General features: G+C 43.8%; 3 protein-coding genes across 5 annotated transcripts in view; 2 read left to right on the forward strand and 1 right to left on the reverse strand.

Moving 5' to 3' along the window:
* Window positions 1–5,404, reverse strand: part of cep104 (centrosomal protein 104) — a 29,260-nt gene extending 23,856 nt beyond the window's left edge. For both annotated transcript variants that reach the window (XM_084479536.1, XM_084479535.1), the window contains exons 1-5: window positions 5,370–5,404; window positions 2,932–3,058; window positions 2,607–2,783; window positions 2,085–2,223; window positions 1,760–1,822 (exon numbers count right to left, since the gene is read on the reverse strand). In XM_084479536.1, coding sequence (XP_084335662.1) covers window positions 1,760–1,822; window positions 2,085–2,223; window positions 2,607–2,783; window positions 2,932–3,044 — 492 coding nt within the window. In that variant the 5' untranslated portion in view covers window positions 3,045–3,058; window positions 5,370–5,404. The remainder of the gene's footprint in view (window positions 1–1,759; window positions 1,823–2,084; window positions 2,224–2,606; window positions 2,784–2,931; window positions 3,059–5,369) is intronic.
* Window positions 5,405–5,642: 238 nt separating this feature from the next.
* lrrc47 (leucine rich repeat containing 47) lies at window positions 5,643–13,587 on the forward strand. The gene is made up of 7 exons (XM_084480339.1): window positions 5,643–6,232; window positions 6,332–6,796; window positions 6,947–7,063; window positions 7,418–7,533; window positions 7,808–7,910; window positions 8,685–8,774; window positions 13,035–13,587. Exons 1-7 carry the CDS (start codon window positions 5,663–5,665, stop codon window positions 13,251–13,253), a joined length of 1,680 nt encoding a protein of 559 aa, XP_084336465.1. The 5' UTR covers window positions 5,643–5,662; the 3' UTR covers window positions 13,254–13,587.
* Window positions 13,588–18,590: 5,003 nt separating this feature from the next.
* mad2l2 (mitotic arrest deficient 2 like 2) lies at window positions 18,591–21,063 on the forward strand. 2 transcript variants are annotated; one of them, XM_084479593.1, is made up of 8 exons: window positions 18,591–18,646; window positions 19,037–19,155; window positions 19,266–19,337; window positions 19,417–19,517; window positions 19,842–19,936; window positions 20,078–20,151; window positions 20,470–20,562; window positions 20,717–21,063. In XM_084479593.1, the coding sequence occupies exons 1-8, from the start codon at window positions 18,628–18,630 to the stop codon at window positions 20,753–20,755; spliced, it is 612 nt and encodes a 203-aa protein (XP_084335719.1). In that variant the 5' UTR covers window positions 18,591–18,627; the 3' UTR covers window positions 20,756–21,063. The 2 variants fall into 2 exon arrangements, with proteins under 2 accessions (XP_084335719.1, XP_084335718.1); XM_084479592.1 differs by having other exon boundaries at window positions 18,626–18,940.
* Window positions 21,064–21,609: the final 546 nt, after the last annotated feature.

Consider the following 21,609-nt stretch of genomic DNA (forward strand, 5'->3'; position numbering starts at 1 on the left):
TGGCCCGGGTCTTATCGGTTCCTCGCCACGGTCCCCTATCTCCACCATCACAGTGTGTATCACAGTAGGGGACTCGGTGTCATGGCAAGTGCACGTCCCATCCATAGTGCAGATAGGGCTATAGGAAAACAAGATGTCCTCCTCCTCCTCCTCCCCACCCGCTCATGTTCCTGTCAGGTCAAGGTGCCTCCAGCCGGATTAGCCGTACAACAATGCAAAGCTTGTTCAATGGAATCTTTCCTGTGTGTGTGTGTGTGTGTGTGTGTGTGTGTGTGTGTGTGTGTGTGTGTGTGTGTGTGTGTGTGTGTGTGTGTGTGTGTGTGTGTGTGTGTGTGTGTGTTTTAAGGTACACCATTGCCTTTTTTCTGTTGCTGCATCCATACATGAGGTAGTGGTACGCGTTCATGCATGTATTTGTATTTTGTTCTCCGTATATCCACGCATACGTGTGTTTGCGTGTACGTGTAAAAGTGTGTCTTTTCTGTGTGTGTGTGTGTGTGTGTGTGTGTGTGTGTGTGTGTGTGTGTGTGTGTGTGTGTGTGTGTGTGTGTGTGTGTGTGTGTGTGTGTGTGCGGCCTTATCCTAAAGCGGTGTGTTTTAATGTGTTCTCCATTTCCTGGAGTAGCGATCCGTGTGCGTCTCTCTCTCTGATTACAGAGCCTCACTGAGGGCCTTCTGTCCGGCCACACACTGCTCCCTCTCTCCCCCGCCTCATTACCCCCGTTCTCACACATGCACGCACATGGGCGCACAGCAACGCCGGATCCAGGTAAACACACGTGCACATGTCCCCACAAACACACTTCCGTCCCCCTTCTCCCCCTTTGCTTACGGACACTATCTCCAATGGGCAAATCTAAATTTAATTTAAATTTTTTATCAGCGGAAGCAATAAAAACCCTTTTGAATCCATGCAATAGCTTTGTAGTTATATACTTTGTGTCAAAAGATAATGAAAGATAGCCTGTGATTATCGTGACACAAACTCTGACAGGGTTGAATCCCCCTGGAGGGCTTGAATCCCCCCCTGACTGTTCATTATCTCTTACTTGGTGTCAAGAGATGTCACGTTTGGGGGTACGTGAAGAGCCTTTATGTAGAGGGATATTGGAGACCACAAACATTGACATGCATAGACATAAGCCCCACACAAACACAAACACACACACACACACTTTTTCCTTCTCCTGATCTAACTTTTGATAAAGAACAGCCTCCTAACACGTCAAAGTAAGTGCAATGTAGGCCGGCTTGGAACTGGTGACGTGATGAACGATGGTAGGTATGATGAGTGAAGGAAGGAAGCTGAGATGGTGCTGGAAGATAAGTCTGTGGATGCTACAGCTGGCCCCTCAACAACATAAACACCCGAGATCTGACGTGTCCATAGACTGTATTCACCTTGCGGCAATGGTAAGCAAAGTGAGGAAACCTTCCAGAATCTTCATGGGAAACCATGACAACTCATTGGGAATGCATTGTAAATACTACCTGGGTGGGGAAATGGAATGCAGAATGGAAAATGTGCATTGCATTCTCATGGCATTCTCAGACGATGACAGACGGCGGTACAATAGCGCCACCTACTGTCCTTTCGTGCAAGTCCAGTAACAGTTGAATCACTGGCTCCTTTGTGGTAAACATGAGTTTCAGCCAACTTAATGTTTGTACTACAGACACACAGTTACACAGATGTAGAGTCACATATACAGTCATGCAGGCACACATAAACACACACACACCGAGTGAAGTTACTTACAATTGTGTTGAAAGTATTGATATCCAAAGAGTCTCCCAGAACATTAATGGCAACCAGAGCAACCTGAAATTGAAAATTATACTTTATGTGAGTGTGTTTCCCATAAAATGGCGTCTTTTACAACACAGCAGTAAGACTACACCCAATCATCCTCATTCATAAATGAGAATGACTGAAGAATTTATTAATGACTAAATAACAAAAATCTGATTACATTGTTTAACCAAAACAAATGTACTTAGATTTAATAATAAACAGTACATCCTTACATAATTATTTCTTTTTTTAGCGTTCCCGAGGGGGGGGAGAGAGACGCGGGGTCTACCTGGCTGTAGTAGTTGTAGCGGTTGGCATGGTTACGGTGGAGGGTCACCCTCAGGTAGGTCCCAATGGCGTCCACGTGGACGGACTTGAGCTCGCGGGCCTTGTAGCCCGTCTTCTCATTGTCCGACAGAGAGACGTACCTGCCGGGAGACAGCACCAGGTGATGTGTTTGGTTGGTTTGTGTCGTGGTACAGAGAAGCAAGTTTATTGGGGAGGTGAAGAGATGCTGCTTACACATACCAAAGCATTGTAACGTAAATATATTTACAATAGAAATGCTGGTACAGTCAACAGTATAGTTACTTGGGATGGATAAAATCATCTGTTAAATCACTAAATACTCATTTAAATGTTTTATACACATGCATCTGTTGCTTTTACCCAGTGTTTTACTCTCAATACTGTGAATGCATAAATTCCCCAGTGGGAATCAAACCCCTAACCCCCGGAGCAGTGTTAATGCCATGCTCGACCAGTTGATCTACGTTGACTATGCTACTGAGGGACCGAGCAGCGGTCTCACCCCAGCCTGTGCAGCGGGCAGGGGGGTTCCGTGTGCTGGGCCGGGTCCGGGAGCGAGTCCCCGACGTGGAACTCCACCTTGGCGGAGATGAGGTACTGGTGGGCCAGCAGCTGGAGCTTCCTCACCCGGCTGCGCTCGATCAGCTGGAGGGTGATCTGCTGGGGGTAGGAGCAGAACCTGGTGGAGGTGGGGGGGAGAGTGAGAGAGAGAGAGAGAGAGAGAGCGAGAGAGAGCGAGAGAGGTTAATCCGGAAACTACAACAGACCACCAGGGACAAACACTGGGTTTGGGCCTCTTCCATGGGGTGTGATGTTTGAACAGGTACCTTGCGGAGCGCCAGCCCTGGACGGTGGGGGCGTGGACCATCAGCTCCTCGGCACTGAAGTTGCCTTCGTGACCAGAAGAGCTGAGCACAACGAATCCTATCTTCCTGGGCATCCCCCCCACGGATACTGCCATGGTGCAGACAGGTGACATAACATTAAATACATTGTTAATAGGCATTCCCTGAACGTCCACTACATATTTGAAGGTTATTTATAAGGTTATAGAAGTAATATGTAGCATTCCACATGGTGGAACACATTTTCTAATACTATTTTAATTTAATCAAATCAATATACTTCTATTAAATAATTGCTCTTTAATGTTTTTGAGCAAATACAAATGTTTATACATAAATTTTTTTAGTGTTACATTTCCAAAGCCTGTGTCTGTGAGAGTTAGACTGGGTATCCCCACACCCATCTGCCCGCGATTGGAATTCGCCCTGCACATGGGGATGGCAAGGAACATGTTTAATCTTCCTGTTTCCTATCCCAATCCGTTTGGCACCAATCACCAAGCTGGCTTTTTTTACCTGGCGCGCTATTGGCTGGTTAAACACGATGACGACAGAAGTGTCGCAAGCAGCCGAAGCCACCGAAGCGGAAGCCACCGAAATGGAGCAACCGCTACCCGTTGATGCAGCTGTCGCTGCTGTTTTAAATGATTTCAGGGGCAAGTTTTCTTTGAAAGCTGAGCAGAAACTTGCCCTGGAGCAATTCCTCCAAAGAAAGAATGTATTTGCTTTACTGCCGACTGGTTTTGGTAAAAGTTGAATCTACCAGCTAGCCCCGCTGGTGGCCAATTGCTTGCAGCCATTTGAACTACGCCCGCCTCTTGTGCAGGAGAAAATGACGGCACCCTTACCAGACCAACATGCAATCTACGATTGGACTTGGTCTGGCAATAGCCAGGCTATGTGGGAGTGTGTGCGGATGATGGCTGGTTCAAGCAGCCGCACCTGGCCAAGTCTGATTGGAGTCTGGGGCTATGGGTGAGGCTGCACACCTGTTGCACATTGAGCAATCAGTGTGGACAAGTTAAACCAGCCATCTCCACACAGACAATCAGGGAGTTCTGAGATGGCAACATGGAACAGGCCGTGTATCATTTCCAACAAACCTTTTACATGAAAACCCTATTTCTAACATCCCCACCATGCGTCCTTGTGTTTGGAGGAATCCAATAGAAGTCACCTAAGTGGAGTGTAGTACGGACATTGCTACACTGGTGCCCAACGTGGGTCCTCTGTAAACCACTTTGGACACAAGGGCTATCCAAGGATGCACTGGGTCACTAGCAGCAGTGACGGACTGTCAGTGGAGCCTAGCGGAGGACAGAGGGAGGCAGCACAGCAAGTGCCACAGGCAACCATCTGCAGCCACCCAGACCCTGGTCAGAGTCCAGTTTATGTTTGAGGAGACCTAGGTGGAGCGTAGCATGGACATTACTACACTGGCTATTTTGTATTTGTTTTCATTGTTATGAAGTCACATTTTAAACTTCTATTTATTGTCTTTTTAATATCAAACGCCTCAAGACTAACGCAAATGTTGAAAGATCGATTGCTCCATGCACCAGAAGTTAGATGCAGTATACTGGTGGGTATTATTAAGATCCTGAACTCCAAAATGGTAAACACGGTCACATGCTGGACGAGCTGGGTAAAAAATATTAAATAAAGTTTGGTTCTTAAAGACAACCAAACACACCACAGGATCCCAGCCAAACTCAAATTACACCCAACACACATGACCCAAACTGAAATTGCTGGTGTGGAATCTCTCCGTACAAATATATATTCTATGTACTTCAAGCATTTACTCGGGGCTTCAAATAAGTTAATAATCCCAACAAATATAAAATGACGTCCAATTTAGCCTATTTAAGTCATTTTCTTTTCTTCGCGTCAAACAAAAATAAAGAAATTAAGGCGTTATGGAGCCCTGTAGGCCTGGCCATGAGGGCTATAAAAACGAACAATGTCCATGCTACAAGCCTCCTAAGCGGCTGCCACACTCGCCTGTCCTGTTCGCCATCTAGGCGAAATCCCTGAGTGGGTGATTGAAGATGGCTGGTTAAACCTGTGCACACTGATTGCTCAATGTGCAACAGGTGTGCATGCAGCCTCACATAGCCCCAGAAGCCAATCAGACTCGGCCAGGTGAGGCTGCTTCAACCAGCTGTCATCATCACACAACACAGTCTATTTTAAAACTTTTGAATGTCGTGATTGTCATGATGAGGCATGTGAAGAGTTAACGCCTCACGCCTTGAGTCTGTATAGGAAAGGCTTAGCCACGGAGCCGATGAGCTACTTGCAATTTAACACAAAAATCAACAAAATTGCACTGACAATAAAATGTTTACATCAAACGGGTTACCCAAGTATGCAGGCATCTTTTAATTGAGGTGTTAACAAGTCGTTAATTAACCTACCAGACACATCACTAAGGCGATGACAGCTCGCCAGAGCCCCATCAGATCTCCATAACCACCAGTGACAACAACCCAACACGCGCATGCCCAGAGGCGTTCCGTTTTTCGGACGCAAAGCATTATGGTCTATTGAGTGTTTCATATGAGACAATAGTTTAGAACGTCAGACTTGCACAGCGGTTGCGCAGAACCTCCACTGCAATGCGCGTTGTCTTCCTGCGTATACCATGTGCAACTGATATTCCTCGACAACACCGGTCACACGTTCTTCCTGAAAGTCCTGGTGTAGCAGCATGGATGATTTAGAAGATTGGCCAGAAATAGAAAAAGCTCTCAAAGAGAAAAGACGTGAGCTCGTCTTACAAGGTGCGTCAGTGGAAGAGAGAATCGCGGCAGGTGGAGGGCTTACCACCGCGGTCTATTCTCTCAAACTGTTAAATTATCTGGAGGTAGCCCAGTGTCCGAGTTTAACAGAGATCCACGAGGACATCAAATACCTCACCAACCTCCAAAGCCTTTTTCTCTGCAGGAACAAACTCGGGTCCATTCCTAAAGTAATAGGAAGTATTCAATCCCTGAAGGTGCTAGATGTATCCGTCAACAACCTCACCGTTCTGCCTGATGAGATCACCCAGTTACCCAATCTGAACACGCTCAACGTGAGCTGCAACAGCCTAGCGTGTCTTCCGGAGGGGCTGAGCAAGTGTTCAAAACTCTACCACCTAAACATCTCCAAGAACAACATCACTAGTTTCCCTTCTGACTTCTACTCCGACCGCCTGGATCTGCTAAGCACCGTCATCGCGTACGACAACGCCATCGAAGAACTCAGCGGAGATGTGTCCAAGCTTGCGGCCCTCAAGGTAAGGAAAACCATTCATCTTTCGTTATTCTGTCTTCAAGTTCATTCCGTATTTTTCAGAGGGATAAAAACAGATTTTTCTGTCCCGTCATCTCCCCAGAATTTGGACCTGTCCAACAACAAGCTATGTGAGCTTCCCTTCAGCCTCAGCGACTGCGCCAAGCTGAAGGATGTCAACTTCAAGGGCAATAAGTTCAAGGACAAGCGTCTTGAGAAGATGGTCAACGGCTGCCAGACCAAGTCCATCCTGGACTACATCCGCGCCGGTGGGAGAGGGAAAGGAAAGGGCAAACCAACAGGGGAGGACGCCGGCGGAGACCTAACAGAGGGCGGGGACAAGAAGAAGAGACCCCAGAAGAAGAACAAGAAGAAGCAGGACGAGGACGAGGACGAGGAACTGGCCAAGATGGTGGTGAGGATTCTCCACCTGTCCGACAGTCCCACGGCGCCGGCCATAACGGTGACGGCTAACATGAAGGACATCAGGCCGTACCTGGTCTGCTGCGTGGTGAAGGGGATGAAGCTCAAGCCCGGGAACGCCCTCAAAAGGTTCCTGATGGCACAGGTAAGCTCCCGTTGTTCCAGGTGCGAGGAACTATTCTTTCCGGGGGACAGAATGACAGCCTTCCTCTTTGTTGCAAAATAATAGGGAGTAGAACTAACTTGGTCTGGCTGAGGAGGTTCGTATTTGTATATCTTTTGATTTGTTTTTCAGACCAAGCTTCACGACGAACTGTGTGTGAGGAGGACCACGGCCACCATCGCCACGCACGACCTGCAGCTTCTCAAGAGCCCGCTGGTCTACGAAGCCAGACCCCCTGCTGACTTGAAGGTCCAAACACTCCCAGTTCTCCCTGCACCTTTCACATCGTCTCACTGTAAGGCCTTCTGTTCCGTCATGTATCTTTCTGTCCTAAAAAGGCCTCACTGAATGAACCAGGTTTTAAATAACGCATAGTTGGTATGCATTATTACTAATAGCTCCACAAGTTGGGTTGTTGTGGGTTGTTGTGTAGACTTCATGTTAAGCCCTATCAAGCCTAGGAGGTCATTATGTGTGGATATAGTCATTTGTGTACTCGGCATTCCAAGGAATAAATAACCATTGAATAGGGATCCAAGTCAACATGCAAGCGGATAGTAAATGGATGTGGTTGTGATTGTGCGTGCGTGTCGGTGTGCGTAGATCACTCCTCTGGGCCGTAAGGAGGTGTGCTCTGTGGAGCTCATGAAGACCCTGCAGCAGGAGGCCATCGACCAGAGGAAGCAGAAGAAGAGACAGAACGTCTCCGGCCTCCACAAGTTAGTACTGACGTACACTGTTCACACACAAACCAGGAACATCTCCTATGTGAATCCCACCAAGACTTTTCTTCTTCCATTTTTGTGACTCCACATTGTTTCAACGAAGTTCACCTTATCCTTGTCAATCCTACCTCACTTTAACACATGAGGGCAGCAGAGAACCTTTTAACCCACAAGTGAAATCGACAACTGTTATAGGGGCATGATTACTTACTCAGTATTATTATTATCATGATCAGTGTTTTAAAAAGGTGCTTGTTATGTTGTAAAGATACCTGCAGCTTCTGGATGGAAAGGAACTCTACCCTTGTCTGGTGGATGCAGATGGTCATGTGATCTCCTTCCCACCAATCACCAACAGTGATAAGACCAAGGTATGATTTGCTACAGCCAATCTAATCCAACTCACTAATGCAGAAGGACTGCTTGCTCCATGGCTGGCATACCTTATGATCTCAGTAGCATCTCAGGTCAACAGTTTATCCATGTCCAATTTGAATGCTTGGGGTGAGGTGATGAACTGCTGTTGACATTCAATTGAAATACAAGCCTGTGTATCCTGCCATGGAGGGGATAAAGGGCTCCCCAAATTAAATAAATGTGGCATTTGGCTCACATACTGCTTCAGTTCCAGCCAATAATATTTGTCAAATAATTGATGAGGATGGGTTATAGCGGCACACTTTTTTTTCCAGTGACACTGCAACACTGACTCCACAAGAAGCTGGTTGAACACGCATGCATGTGTTGTTTGTGTTGTTTTATGGCTACTGGAAGAATTGCTTCCTTCCTTTCTTGATATTATAGCTTGTTAAGCTGAAGATATCATCTTTATCTCTTCCTGTGAGATTAAGACATGATACAGGAACACTGATAATACTGGCACACTGAAAATATCATTGAGGTCGTCCGTCCTCCATGATGTGGAATCGACCTCACTGAACCTCTTACCTCGTGCTAACAACGTTTTTAATTGATTCCAACCTGCTGCCTATGCTACATTTCATCCACTCTCTCTCAGCACTTTCTCATCTGTCTTCACCGTCCTGTCCATAGAGGTGCATAAAAACATAGGCATGAAAAACCTGCATTTACGTGACTTATTGTTTGTGTGATTTATTTTTATTATTTATTTTTTTGGTTTATAGATCAGCCAAACGACCAAAGAGTTGTTTCTGGAGGTGACCAGTTCAACCAGCCTGCAGACATGCAAGGACGTGATGGACGCCCTCATTGTAGTAAGGATCTCTACTCACAACCTATCTATTTACTATTTAGTCATTTAACACTCTTTTTACCCCAAAGCCCATACAGTGAAATCGGATACAAACAGGGCAAGGTCACGCTTGGCTGTTTTCCAAAATAAGAGGATAAGAATTATTGCTTTGAATCAACTCAGTTTGCAGAGAAGTTGGATAAATTACCTCAATGGTCCATACCGATGGTATGAAGCTGGACTTCTTATATTACGCAATGTCGTGAGGTTTCCCCTTTAAAGCCCATGTTGCAGGTTAACCGGAAGTTTTGATTAATGGGTACATAAAGCACTCAAAATAAGTATATCATTAATAAAATGTCTCCTAAATATTGTTAAAATCCAGTTTTTATCGTTTTTGTTAACGGGTATTTTCTACTGCAACTTGGCGATGACGTCACGTTGGAGAGACGTGGTGGAAGGTAGCCTCAGCCTAGTACTAGAACTAGGGCGTCTGGGCTGAGGAAGAGGTGGCAAGAACCACAAATTACATGTATGATGGCCCACAGCCGTATAATTTCGAACCTGTCAGACGTGAGAGGGCGAATGAGGAATTGCCCAGAACTGATGGCCGTCAAAGCCGATTAAATGCATGGTCAGAGGAGAATGGGTGAAGAGTTGCTATCATTTAGCAATGCAGCAACGAGCGCTGGAGCTAGTCTATGAACAGCAGTGCATACAATAACAACACTTTTTTCTTTACTGTCAGTGAATAGCACCGAGTGAAAGTCAACGTTTTCTTTATATCTAGTGATATTGTTGTTAGTTCAGATATGTACCGGTACTTAGTCAGAAGTTCTAGAAATAGAAGGCATAATGCTAGCTATGGGCTAACTTGCCAGTCCCACCTGTGAAATTCCCTCCCAGATAATCTCTAATTAAATCTTCCTCCCAAAGTTGTAAACACAGTGGGATAACACAGTTATCCCACGTTTTGATGGTAGCCTACTAGCTCCAGTAATAACATATTTGCCTAGTGTTTATTTCTAAGCTTTTACCTAGTGTGCGAAATACCCGTCAATATTCGTGGGGTCCCATCTCCCGATTGTTGCTTAATACCGATCTACATTCCTCAATATGCAGTAGACCTATAACATTACAATATTTCATCGATGCAAGCCAAGACAATCAGCCTATAGCCTACATGACATCACACACGCACACACTTTAACAATTTTGATAAACCGATATGCTATAGTATTCCTAAAGCAACACTGACATAGGAGGCTGCATTGGCTAAAGTTGTTTCGATGCACGTTGTTTTATAACAAGGAGAGACAAAGATGTGCATTACAATGCAAACACGACAATAATTGGCATCAATCTGGCCCATTTAGAAGAGCAATCAACTGAATAAATGCCAGGTATATAGCCTATCAGACACGCAATCAGTGAACTTGCAAATGAGAGCCTGCAGTATGACCGATCCTGTGACATTATTTAACCATCCATCTACAGCAAATACGATCAGACAGATGCATCCTTGACACACAAAGCACATTCGTCCAACCCGGCGGATGCTGACAGCCCACAATGAGCCAAACATCACCATGGCGGGTGTGCTCTCTCTCGCTCTCGTACGCACGTACACAATCACTCCAACTTCTCCAACTCCAAGGCTAGGCTGCTTCACTAAGACCACAACCAACCACAACTAACCATGCAGTAGTGCGAAGCCGGGAAGGACACACACACTCATCTTATGCACAACAATCAGTTCTATCATCAACATTCAGTCACTGCAAAGATTTAAATAGCCTCTTACCTTAAGTTAGAATGGACACAAAGTGTGTGAGTGATACACTCTGGTTTAGCTTTCTTCTTTCATCTATCAACACATGTGTCTAGTTTTAATGTGATGTCTTTTGTGTATGTCCAGTCAGACTTGTTGTCTCCCTTGTTCTGTGTGGTCTTGTAGCCTACTGTCCTGTGTGAGCCGAATCACCAAAATAAATTCCAGACGATTTGTGTCGTTTGGCAATAATAAATACTTGAATAGGTTATCTATCTATCTAGGCTATCTCTATATATCTATGTGTTTATCTATTTATCTGTTTAATCTGCTGAACACTCTTACTAGTCTCTACTCTCAAGGGTCTCGATGGGGCTTCAGTCTGTCGTCTCCCCAACGTGACGTCATGCAGTGCATTGTGGGGGAAATGAGAATCAATTGTAAACCGCTAAAATCGTACCTTCTTTTTCGTATTAAATTCTGTTTTGTGATACCCAACAACATTAAATACAATGGGTAACCGTTTAAATGTTTATTACCAACAAGCAAATTGCACAAACAATAAATAATTAACCCTTAAGTCTGCAACACAGACTTTAAGGAGACGGTATAGGTTGAGGTCAACTTGGATTTGAGTCAATGTGGTTTGAGCCAATAACCATTGGGCTGGGAGTCAAACACACCAGACTATCCTGCCCCTTCCTATATTTATTTGGAAACTTGCTCCAAAGAACGGTACCACGTAAATGTATTCTGACATGGACGGGTCATATTGTGTTTATTACTATCGCTATAAGAATGCTATATCACCATCACAGAGGCTGAGCTGAAATACATGATCTAATGACTTTCTCATTACGATGTTGTTTATTGTCTTCCTCCAGCCCAACCCTAAGGAAGTGTAGGTAACCAGGAGGAAATTCAAGGAGATCTATAAATAAGGGAACATGTTTAGGATTACACATGTAAAGGAACTAGACCGTAACAATGCATAGGTTGTTGTTCGGATGTCTATTTTAGAGTTCATGTCGAGGTCATCGCTGCCTTGCAAGCATTGCACTTGGCGATTCAGTTTGAAGACGTAAGAAGTACGATACTAGAGTATTGAGTATTGCTGAATTGGTTTTAAAAGACAACTTGACGGGTCAAAGAAGATCCTATAAATCTACCTTGCAAGACATTTCTACCATAAGGATAATACAGGATGACTTTATTGTTCATGTGTATTATTTTCATGGTGTGAAGTGCACAACACGTAGTCCAGTCATGTTTAATGAGGATTATAGAAGTACACCTACATTAGAAATGGATTACATTTGAATATTTTAATAATAATGATATGCACTCCATTTCACATGAGAAGACATGACTACATTCTTAGATGGCCGCTACGCATCGGCAAATACATAAGCACACCCGCATAACACAGGACCCCCTGGTCAAAGTTTCCCCTTAGATCAATGTGTTTGGGCTAACGCTGTGGCGTGACCCAATCTCGTGTGACCTGTTGTTCCTTTATCTCTGACCCCCGCTCCTTCCCCGTGGAAGAATCTAGCTCATCATCCGGGGCCGGTGTACAATGTCAACGTCTCAAAACGCTCGTCTCTCAATGTCAATCTCGGGGCCGGCGACCGGGCCCTGAGAGGGAAAGGTATCGGCGGAGTGTTTTATTCGCTATGAAAGGCTAGGTTTGGGATATCGTGTTGCCCACTTTCTCAATCAAACTTAAATGACCCAAAACCATCAACGCCCCTCTTTCATAAGTAACTTCCCGGTGACTTTGTCTCCCAAAGGGCTCCTGAAATATAAACAAAGAGAAAGAGTGTGACTTGAAAATCGAAACCGCCGGTTCAGGTTTGCAAGCATTGAGTTGCGCCATTTCCTGCGCCAACGACGATCCTATATGTCTCCAATCTGGGCCCGTGTCTCGCGTTACACCTACCGGTGGTGAATATTTGATGAACATGATCCATACCAGAACCCGGTTTAATCAGATGTTGGAGGAGTTCGTTAGAAAAAGTGCTGGTAGACTTGTGCTGGCACAATACATGTTTGGTATCTGAACAGAAAAGAGAATTTGTTGTATTTTTGGGTTTGAGAAATAACCCTATCTAAGAAGATTTAAAGGGAGTGGAGAAGAACCATCCACATGGTTTTACAGATGCTGATTTTTTTTTTTTGGTTGAGACGTTGACGGAGAGTATGCGTGAGCGCCTTTTAGAGTAGATGACTGTTACTTGATTTCACGCATCTGAGACAGCTGAGGAGAATATAATTAAAATGTTGGATCATCAAAGTATTATTTTTTTTTCAAAATACAACCTGTATCATGTTTGACATTGTACGTTGGCTGAAATGGCATGCACATCAAGGATATACCATTACCAGATTCAAGGGCCTATATTTGGTAGTGGACTACATTGGTCCTCTTATCGTCATTATTTACCTCCATTTCCAATATTTAATTCAATAAAAAAAAATATTAAGACTGTCTTTCACCTTTCCTCACAGAAAATGGCGGAGCTAAACAAAATCACAGCGGAGCGAAACGAGGAGACAGACGGTGAGGGCACCGAGACCCCGAACCAGACCACCGAGCAGCAGCAGGAGGAGGAAGGTCTGGTGATCCAGCAGGTCCGCACCGTGGACCCGGAGGGCAACCTGAAGGTGGTCTACCCCTCCAAGACGGACCTCCCCAACGCAGACGAGACCCTGAAGATCATCTGGTAGACGGTAGATCTGCCAGATGTTGTCCTTTTCTTCGGTTCATTGAAGGCCTTTGTGTTAAAGAAAACGGTCAATGCATCTCAAAGAAGGGCAAAGCATACCACGGCGAAAATATCATGTACTTTAGTAAATGTAAAAAAAAAAATCCTGTTCAGAATTATATTCTGGTTTCTTTTCTTTTTTTAGCGTGTCATACTCTTGATTTCTGGTATACCGTAACAAAATGATCACTCAGTGAAATATCCTAACCACATAGAGGATTGTAACAAGTATTTGCCGGTTATTGTACTCCTGGAACTGCTTCAGAGCATGTTCAAACTAACCTCAATTAAATATCTTAACCCACTCTGTGGATGGACTCTTTGTTTCCCTGCCTCCCCAGCTCTTTACTTTAGTTATATGGAATACACTGCACATGTGGCTGGTCCACTTAAATCAATACCTTGGATTATGGGGGCTTTCACCTCTCCCTTCTGAATACATGGTTTAAGGAAGAGAGATCTCTTGGTACACAAAAGTACCTCTCTGCTATCTTTGGCCTCTCCTCACCTGCATGGCTTTGGACAAAATGGGAGGAAACTGCACACAGTCAAAAGCGAATGACAAGATGCTAATGCATGTGTGGGAAGTTCCATGGAGTATAATGTGAATGGGAGCTGCCAACACAAAATTCAATGTAAAACATTTTATTAAAGGAATTACAAGTTTTTAAATAGACTTTCTAAAAGGCTGAAAACAAGTATTTCACTTTTGTGTGCAGGATGTGTGGTTATTCACCCACAGTGAAAGATCTTTACCTTCAGAATCAAAGTAGAAAGAGGATGGATACGGTTACGTATCGAGTGACTCGGTGTGTGTCAGTCTGTGTGTGTTTGTGTGAGCGTGCGCTTGGAAGGAAGAAGCACTTGTACAAAGAGATGACCAGAGCTTTGGCAGTCACAGGTGTACTGCGTCAAATGTGCATTCTAGCACATTTATAATTGATTCTGAAAAGCATGAAAGAAAGTTATAGGGTTAGTCAGAAGAAGCAGGCCTGGTCGGATTCAAACAGGAATGGGCAAACCTGCAGCGGTTTGTGGAACTTTATGGGTAATAATACTAAAACCAACGGGAACCGCGCTCAGGACAGACTGGACTTGAGCATGCCAAGGATGAACAGGTCACCGGGCGAGGGGCTGCCTCCGGGCCCCCGCCAGGCAACAGACTTCCAGCTCGCCGCAAAGTCGACCCAATCTGCGCACAGCTTTTCTCGCTCGAGGGACATAGTGGTTCTGCGTGAACCGAGACGAGGCACCACCACGGCTGTGGCCCACAGCAACCTTCTGCCACCCATCGCTGGGTCGACCAGCATCCCTCGAAAGGAGGAAGACGCCCCTGTCGTATCAGCATCTGTTCCCAAAAGCCTCACTCGCTTGTCTAATTCAATCATCATGAGGGAAAAGACGTCGTTCCGCGTATTGGTGGCTCGGCACAAGAGAAGAACTGAAATTTCGGATCAATCAAGCGGGTCTGTGTTTGGGGTAAGTTTTAGAGTACTCAATAATGATCTGAACTCGGAGACGCGTTCCGGACCACTGAGTTTGACTGCGGGCTTGGATCGCGCCAAGTCCCCCGTGGCCGCTACGGCCCCGGCGTTGATGGAACTTAAAATAGGACCACAAAAGAGTGACGCGTGCCCCGCCGCCGCCGTCGAACCCAACACCAGGGACCTCAAAGCAGGGCAACAAAGGGCTTTGTGCTGGGACGATTCAGACGTGGAAACAGAATCTCAGTGCTCGGAGGGAAGCGTTACCTGGAGGGATTCACATTGGCTCGAGGAGAACGACGAATACTACACCTCCCAGAGGATCGCTGAGTGGGTGGTTAAGGTGAACTCCACCTTGTTCAACACGTCAAAAGAGAACTTTGAAAGTCTTATTCCTGCTGAAGAGCAAGACATCTCTACCATAAAGATAATTTATGATGGTGACTGATTGGTCAAATGATATCTAATGCTACGGGTACAAAGTGCACATAGTCATGTTTGAAATTTCAACAAATATCACCTTTAATGGGACAACATTACCCGGATTCAATTGACAAGCTTGTAAAAAGTTTCATGAAATGACAAACATAATAAAATATGTATAAACAAAAAAGCCAAGAGGATGACTGTTTCCCTTGCATCTGAAATATATTGAATTCATCATTTATTCAATACATTTTCCTAAGTGGGTCTAGGTTCTAATGAGGCCACTCATGGGCATTTGTGGACGTAGTAGCCAGTGACGTAGCCCAAGAGGTACACAGACACCAGAGCAGCCACACCTCCGGCCACTTTGACCACCATGCCCATGCTGCCCGTACACAGTCTGTTGTAGAACCTGGAGGAGAAGAAGAACATGAAGAAAGGTGATTGTCTCAATCATTAAACAGCTACACACCTGTTTTTGATGTGATGTGATATGCATGCGCCATATGATACAACTGACCAAGTAATTGGATTGAACGAGAGGCATTCCACATGTGCTGATAAGGAGTGTAACAGCAATGGGACTTTTAATATTCACTTTATACATGTATGACTATGCATTACAGGATTCTCCAATAACCGTTTATAACATTAACTATTGTAAGCTGTTAACTCATCGGATTCACAAATGCCCCCAAAGTGACTGTCAACAGACTCTTATTGCACTGGTTGAACAATAAATGAAAACCAACCGATAAATGTACATGATACAAACTAGCTGGTCTGTGGTAACGTATAGACCTACGCAAAGCAGCAAGCTAGTGTGCAGGAAAATGTTTGTCTTGCTTTGCAACAGGCCAGTGTAATGTAAACTTATGTTACTATTATAATGTGTGCCTGGTGTTCATCTACCTAAAGTAATTCTACATCTCCCTCCTCTGGCACTCCATCTGCAACCACCCACATCGCATCTCTCATAAGTCCCTGTGTCCCTAACTCTGAGCTCCACTATTGGTTTCTGCCAATGTAAGTCCTTTGTTTGTTTTGATGTTCTATCTCCTAAAAGGCACCCCTCTAATTCCTAATGACTTAAAGTTATGGTAAGCAAATTATTTCAGAAGCATTTTTTGTCCTATTTGTTGAAATCAAATGCTCTGATAAAAACAAATCCGATATCTGTGGCTGTCGCCAGCCTTTAATAAGCCTGTCCAATCATTTCACTAAGCCCAAATGAAATGATTGGATGGCTTACGTCTGTCTACCTACCTGCCCGCCTACCTGCGTGGACTCTGCCAGTGCATACACTGCATGACCCCAGTCTTCCACTCATCTTGGCAGACCTATTGCTAAAGCCAGCCAGCTACTTATGTGGGATTTGTTTGGTTGGATACTTTCAAAATCAAACTTGTTTCAACAAATTGCCTAACCCACCATTAACAGAAACGGTCAATGTATAATTTCTGAATTCCTTTGTGTTTTTCTTAAAAGGAGTTGATCTTTATGTTTCATATACATTGAACTCTCACCCCACCAGGCCCGGTTGCGAGGCAGCCACGTCGATGTTGATGTTTTCTTCATTCCACCGGTTGTACTGCACACGGTCTGAGCCGCCCGCTTCCGTGACTGTAGTCATTGTAATCCTGTTGTGTGTTGAAATGACCTCCGACCCTCGACCTGTTCAGCACTTCAATGGAACCGAGACAACGGAATGTTGAACAATAATACTACAATCAACGTGTCAACGTGTCATAAGAAATAAGTGTGTAACAAGAGAAAAGCTCTGGATACATGCTACACAGAGACTGAATAGGCTGCCAATCCTTTACACTAGCACCACAGTTCTTTAAACCGAGTCTTATGATTGGATAGGATTAAGCGTGTGCCGTGGCTCTGTCAAGACAGAGAATGTGCTCGAGTATGTGACCCAGACAAATGAGCATTGTGTCGCTCTCAGAGCAGAACGAGCGACAGTCGCCATGAACACACACTCACCTGTGGGAGCACTGGTGGGCGGCAGCCTGGTCAAGAATGCTGTGTTCCGGCTAGTCGTCAAGCTCTTATAATAAAGCCCACGTCCGCATTGAAGACTTTGGTCCTAGTTCAGGCTCAGGTCATGCTAACTTGACATAAATCTGTTGGTTTGATTCCAGCCCTCCCCTCCACACTCCCTTTATCCGCTCAAGGACACCATAAACGCCTTGTCTCCGATAAAGGGCAATCAGGGCCCTTGTCAATGGGTTTACGCTCTGGTTGCATCACAGCCGGGGCTGATAGCACCGAGCCAAACCTGAGTCTGCATATACAGTAAATAAACTTGGTAGGATGGTACCACTATGGTAGGATGGTATTCTTCCAGATTAATTATATTTCAGATACTAGTGAGGTTAAGTGAGCTTTTTTTTATCAGGTTGTGGACTAGTGTTGTGTACTTTTTGTACAACTAGTCCTATACTATACTCTTGTGATATAAAGGTGGTAGAGATGGGGGGGGGGGGGGGGGGAGTGCTTAATGAGTACTACTATACTCGTAGCCTTTATTTTGACGGTGGACGTGCTCACACCATTGCTCACATATTTGCTTGCACAATTCAACAATACAAGTGCACAATATAACATTTTAGATTAGAAAGAAAGTCAAAGAAATTATTAGAAGTAAAAGCACTTCAGTTCCGTATTGTGATTTTACATTTAGGTCTTGAGATTAGTTAATGTGAGTGTAGATCATGGTTAAGATAATAGGGTTGGAAGGTGGCTAGAATTATGAATACATTAGAAGAGACGACTAAAACTTTATTGTTCATCAAAGGCTGATGAAAGAAAGATACCTGACTTGATATAATTAAAACACATAAGAAACAATCTCCCTAGCCTACAGTGATTGTGATAATGTGATAATCCCTTTTGTAATAGTAGGGGAGGGAAAGGTCCCCTATAATGGAGGTCAAAATAGGAAAAGTACAAGTGCCTGCTCCAAAAAAAAAAAAATTATATATATATATATATTGGATATTAAATGCGATACTCTTTTCTCTGTCTTCTTGTAGTTCTACTACTGTACCTTCTCTATTATGACCAAGTGAGGGCGCGCTTGTATTTTGTTTAATGTGAGAACAAAATTGGAGGTTCGTTATTATTATTCATCCATGGTTGTGTAATCTAGTGATTTCGTATCCCGACATTATCTTTATGTTCCACCTTGAATAAAATAGTGTAAGTCTGTTGGACTTGATTTTTTGTAAAGATTCCATTGTAATGTATGCTTATTTTTAATAATAATTATTTGTAATAGACATTTCATATTAATAATATTTTGCTACTAATACTACATTTCAATACTATATATATATATATATATTATCAACCTCCTGCAAATTCCATCGTCTTTCGATCGCGCCGTTACAACGTCATCATTAATGGACGGCAACAATGGAAAATAAACAAAGAAGTAAATATGGCATGGCTACATTATAAGAACGTGAATTTAAACCATTAACAACACTGTACTAGGAATATTTAATACTAACAAGAACTCTCTTAATGTCTTGTTTTGACACATACGATTCCCAGTGGTTTAAAATGTGTATAACGTTTAATGTGCCATTCCACGTCTAAATATAACAAAAACTATTAAAAATGTAATCGCTATCGAGCATATAAACCATCGTTTTCGCTTTTAACCATTCAACCTGGGAACTGAAAATGACAACACTAACCAGACAGGACCTTAACTTTGGACAAGGCAAGAGACAATCATTTGGTAGATTGCATGTTTTTCGCGTGTCCTTCGACCTCCGAAGTGTTTGACTCAACGCTAGTATAATTGACTCTTCCACAGTGGTGGCTGACATTCTGTGTGAGTTCCTAGAGGTGGCCATTCATCTCATCTTATATGTTCGGGAGGTTTACCCCTCCGGGATTTTCCAGAAGAAAAAGAAATACAACGTGCCTGTACAGGTAAATTCAATGGACCACTTGCTTGCAATCTTGGGCTTTTTCTTGTTGTTGGACACAGGTCAACTTCATTTACGCATTAAATTATGTTGCTTTCCTGGTTTATTTCGTAGATGTCATGCCATCCAGAACTGAACCAGTATATCCAAGATACACTCCACTGTGTGAAGCCACTCATCGAAAAGGTGAGGTTTGGATGCGAGTACAGTTAAAAGAGGTTGGTTTGAACCAACGTGCCTTAAATGTCCTTTCCTTTATTTTCAGAATGATGCTGAGAAGGTAGCGGTGGTCATCATGGACAAGGAGCACCACCCGGTCGAGAGATTTGTCTTTGAAATCTCTCAGCCCCCCCTGCTGAGCATCAGGTATGTCTGTATATTAGGATTATTAGCACAACACACTTTAACAACAAAATGCTGTCTTATTCTGGTAAACAGAAAACACAATGTAAAATGATCTTGGAATTCAAGTTTATTGCCATTGCAAAAAATTTATACCAAAGCCCATACAAGGCAGCTGTGACAGAAAAGTATTTGTTTATAAGCCATCAATATGTATTACAACTTAAAATGGTTTGCTGTTTACTAATGTGTACTTTGTCTATTATGCTATAAAAGACAATCATGTCATGTGATGTGTTGATGTGCTGGTGTTGACATGCACATTAACTGTGCATGTGTGTGTTGCAGCTCTGACACACTGCTGTCACATGTTGAGCAACTGCTGCGGGCGTTCATTCTGAAGATCAGCGTGTGTGACGCGGTTCTCAACAGCAATCCCCCAGGTAAGGAGTTGTATCAGATTATCATTTCCACACTGTAGCCTCTGGTGTGTATTCACCAGGCCACAACGGGACTATAGTCTCAGTCAGTAGGTTGGCTGGTTGTTGAAATGCTTAACAGTGCTCCAATCCTCCCTGTCCCAGGCTGTTCCTTCACAGTACTGGTCCACACCAGAGAAGCTGCCACGCGCAACATGGAGAAGGTGCAGGTCATCAAGGTGAGGCTAGTGACCCCCATGCAGTTCTGGAGGTCAACGCTGTGCATTTATGTGTTGGATTATATGCGGCCAAGATTTACAAATGTTTTGCACATCACTTATTTATGTTGGGCCTTAGGTTCCCATGGTGTTATCTCGTCGCAAAGTCCCAATCTCGCCGAGACGCATCAATGCTTGAGTTGTTAGAGTGCTTTAGCGCAAGACACCACACACCATTTGGACCCCACTCTAGCTAGCTGCCACAGTCTCCCTAACCATCCAGACCATGTACCTCTAGAATGTATTGAGTATTGAGGGGGGTGTCTTGGCTCTCCCCAGGACTTCCCATGGATCGTGGCTGATGAGCAGGAAGTCCACATGACGGAGCCCAGACTCATTCCGCTGAAGACCATGACGTCCGAAATCGTTAAAGTAAACCCTTAAAATTCAGTCATTAACGATTCAACCCATCCAATCATTTTTCATGATTTTTTAAATGCTCTTTTCCCAGTGCAAAAATCACAATATTGTATATTTTATTACAATCTCACATCCAGCTGACTGCTCTTATTGCATTCTGTTTCAGATGCAGCTTTATGTAGAGGAGAGAGCCCAGAAAACATAATGGATTTCTCCTCAGCCTGCACAGCAATCTTATTTCTCTCACCAGAGACAGAGATTCCATAAAGACCTATTTGATTTGTCGTTTTCAACGTTTCCAGTTGTTTTGTAAATATCAAATGAATTGATTAACTGTTTACGTTGTCTTGATGTTAATGTCATGTTGATATTCCTGTCATGATTAAAGAAACTGTCATACTTTTTTTCCTTACTCTAATGTTTGTCCCCCTGTCACATGGAGGTCATTTTAGTGCCCCCTCTTTCAGCTAACGCTGGCACAGGAGTTGGACATTCCTTGTAAATATTCGAATAAAACTTGCACACAAGCAATGTATATTGAATGGAAATCTTTTTACTTGTATTCCTGTATTTACCTACACTTAATTCATAAATCCTAGCAGCAAAATGGCACTCTTTAATGCGTCCTCAATAACTTGATTTGTCTCAAAGACAAACTACTGCATCAGAACCCTGCGTTTAGTAACCCGAACCCAAACACCGCATTACGACAGTGAGGTATGTGTAGGGCGATCAATCATTGTTATGTATAAATGTTTCGAATAAAATAAGGTACCCTAAATAGGCTACAGGCCATAATAAGGGATGAGCCCCTTGTACATCTAGGATGTACCTTTTTTAACTACAGAATGGCGTGACTGCGTGCTGCTGTAAACTTGGCATTTACAAGCTTCGTCTCGTTAGAATCTTCAGAGAGCGTGCTCAGTCACGGAGAATCTGATTGTGTAAATGTATTATTTTGTAATTAAAATGCCACACATATCAGTCTACATTCACTGCCAAGCGCATGTTAACAATTATATGGAAAGAATACAACCCGTTATTCCCATATTGCAATTT

This window comes from Micromesistius poutassou (genome assembly GCF_964030765.1).
Source record: "Micromesistius poutassou genome assembly, chromosome: 15".
NCBI lineage: Eukaryota > Metazoa > Chordata > Actinopteri > Gadiformes > Gadidae > Micromesistius > Micromesistius poutassou.

Bases quoted from the DNA above. Each gene is read 5' to 3' on its own strand.
- lrrc47 (XM_084480339.1), top strand. From the start codon at position 5,663: ATGGATGATTTAGAAGATTGGCCAGAAATAGAAAAAGCTCTCAAAGAG. The intron at 6,797-6,946 runs GTAAGCTCCCGT...TTTGTTTTTCAG, and splicing joins AAAGGTTCCTGATGGCACAG to ACCAAGCTTCACGACGAACT. The intron at 7,064-7,417 runs GTCCAAACACTC...CGGTGTGCGTAG, and splicing joins GACCCCCTGCTGACTTGAAG to ATCACTCCTCTGGGCCGTAA.
- mad2l2 (XM_084479592.1), top strand. From the start codon at position 18,901: ATGACAACACTAACCAGACAGGACCTTAACTTTGGACAAG. The intron at 18,941-19,036 runs GCAAGAGACAAT...ACTCTTCCACAG, and splicing joins GGACCTTAACTTTGGACAAG to TGGTGGCTGACATTCTGTGT. The intron at 20,563-20,716 runs GTAAACCCTTAA...ATTCTGTTTCAG, and splicing joins TGACGTCCGAAATCGTTAAA to ATGCAGCTTTATGTAGAGGA.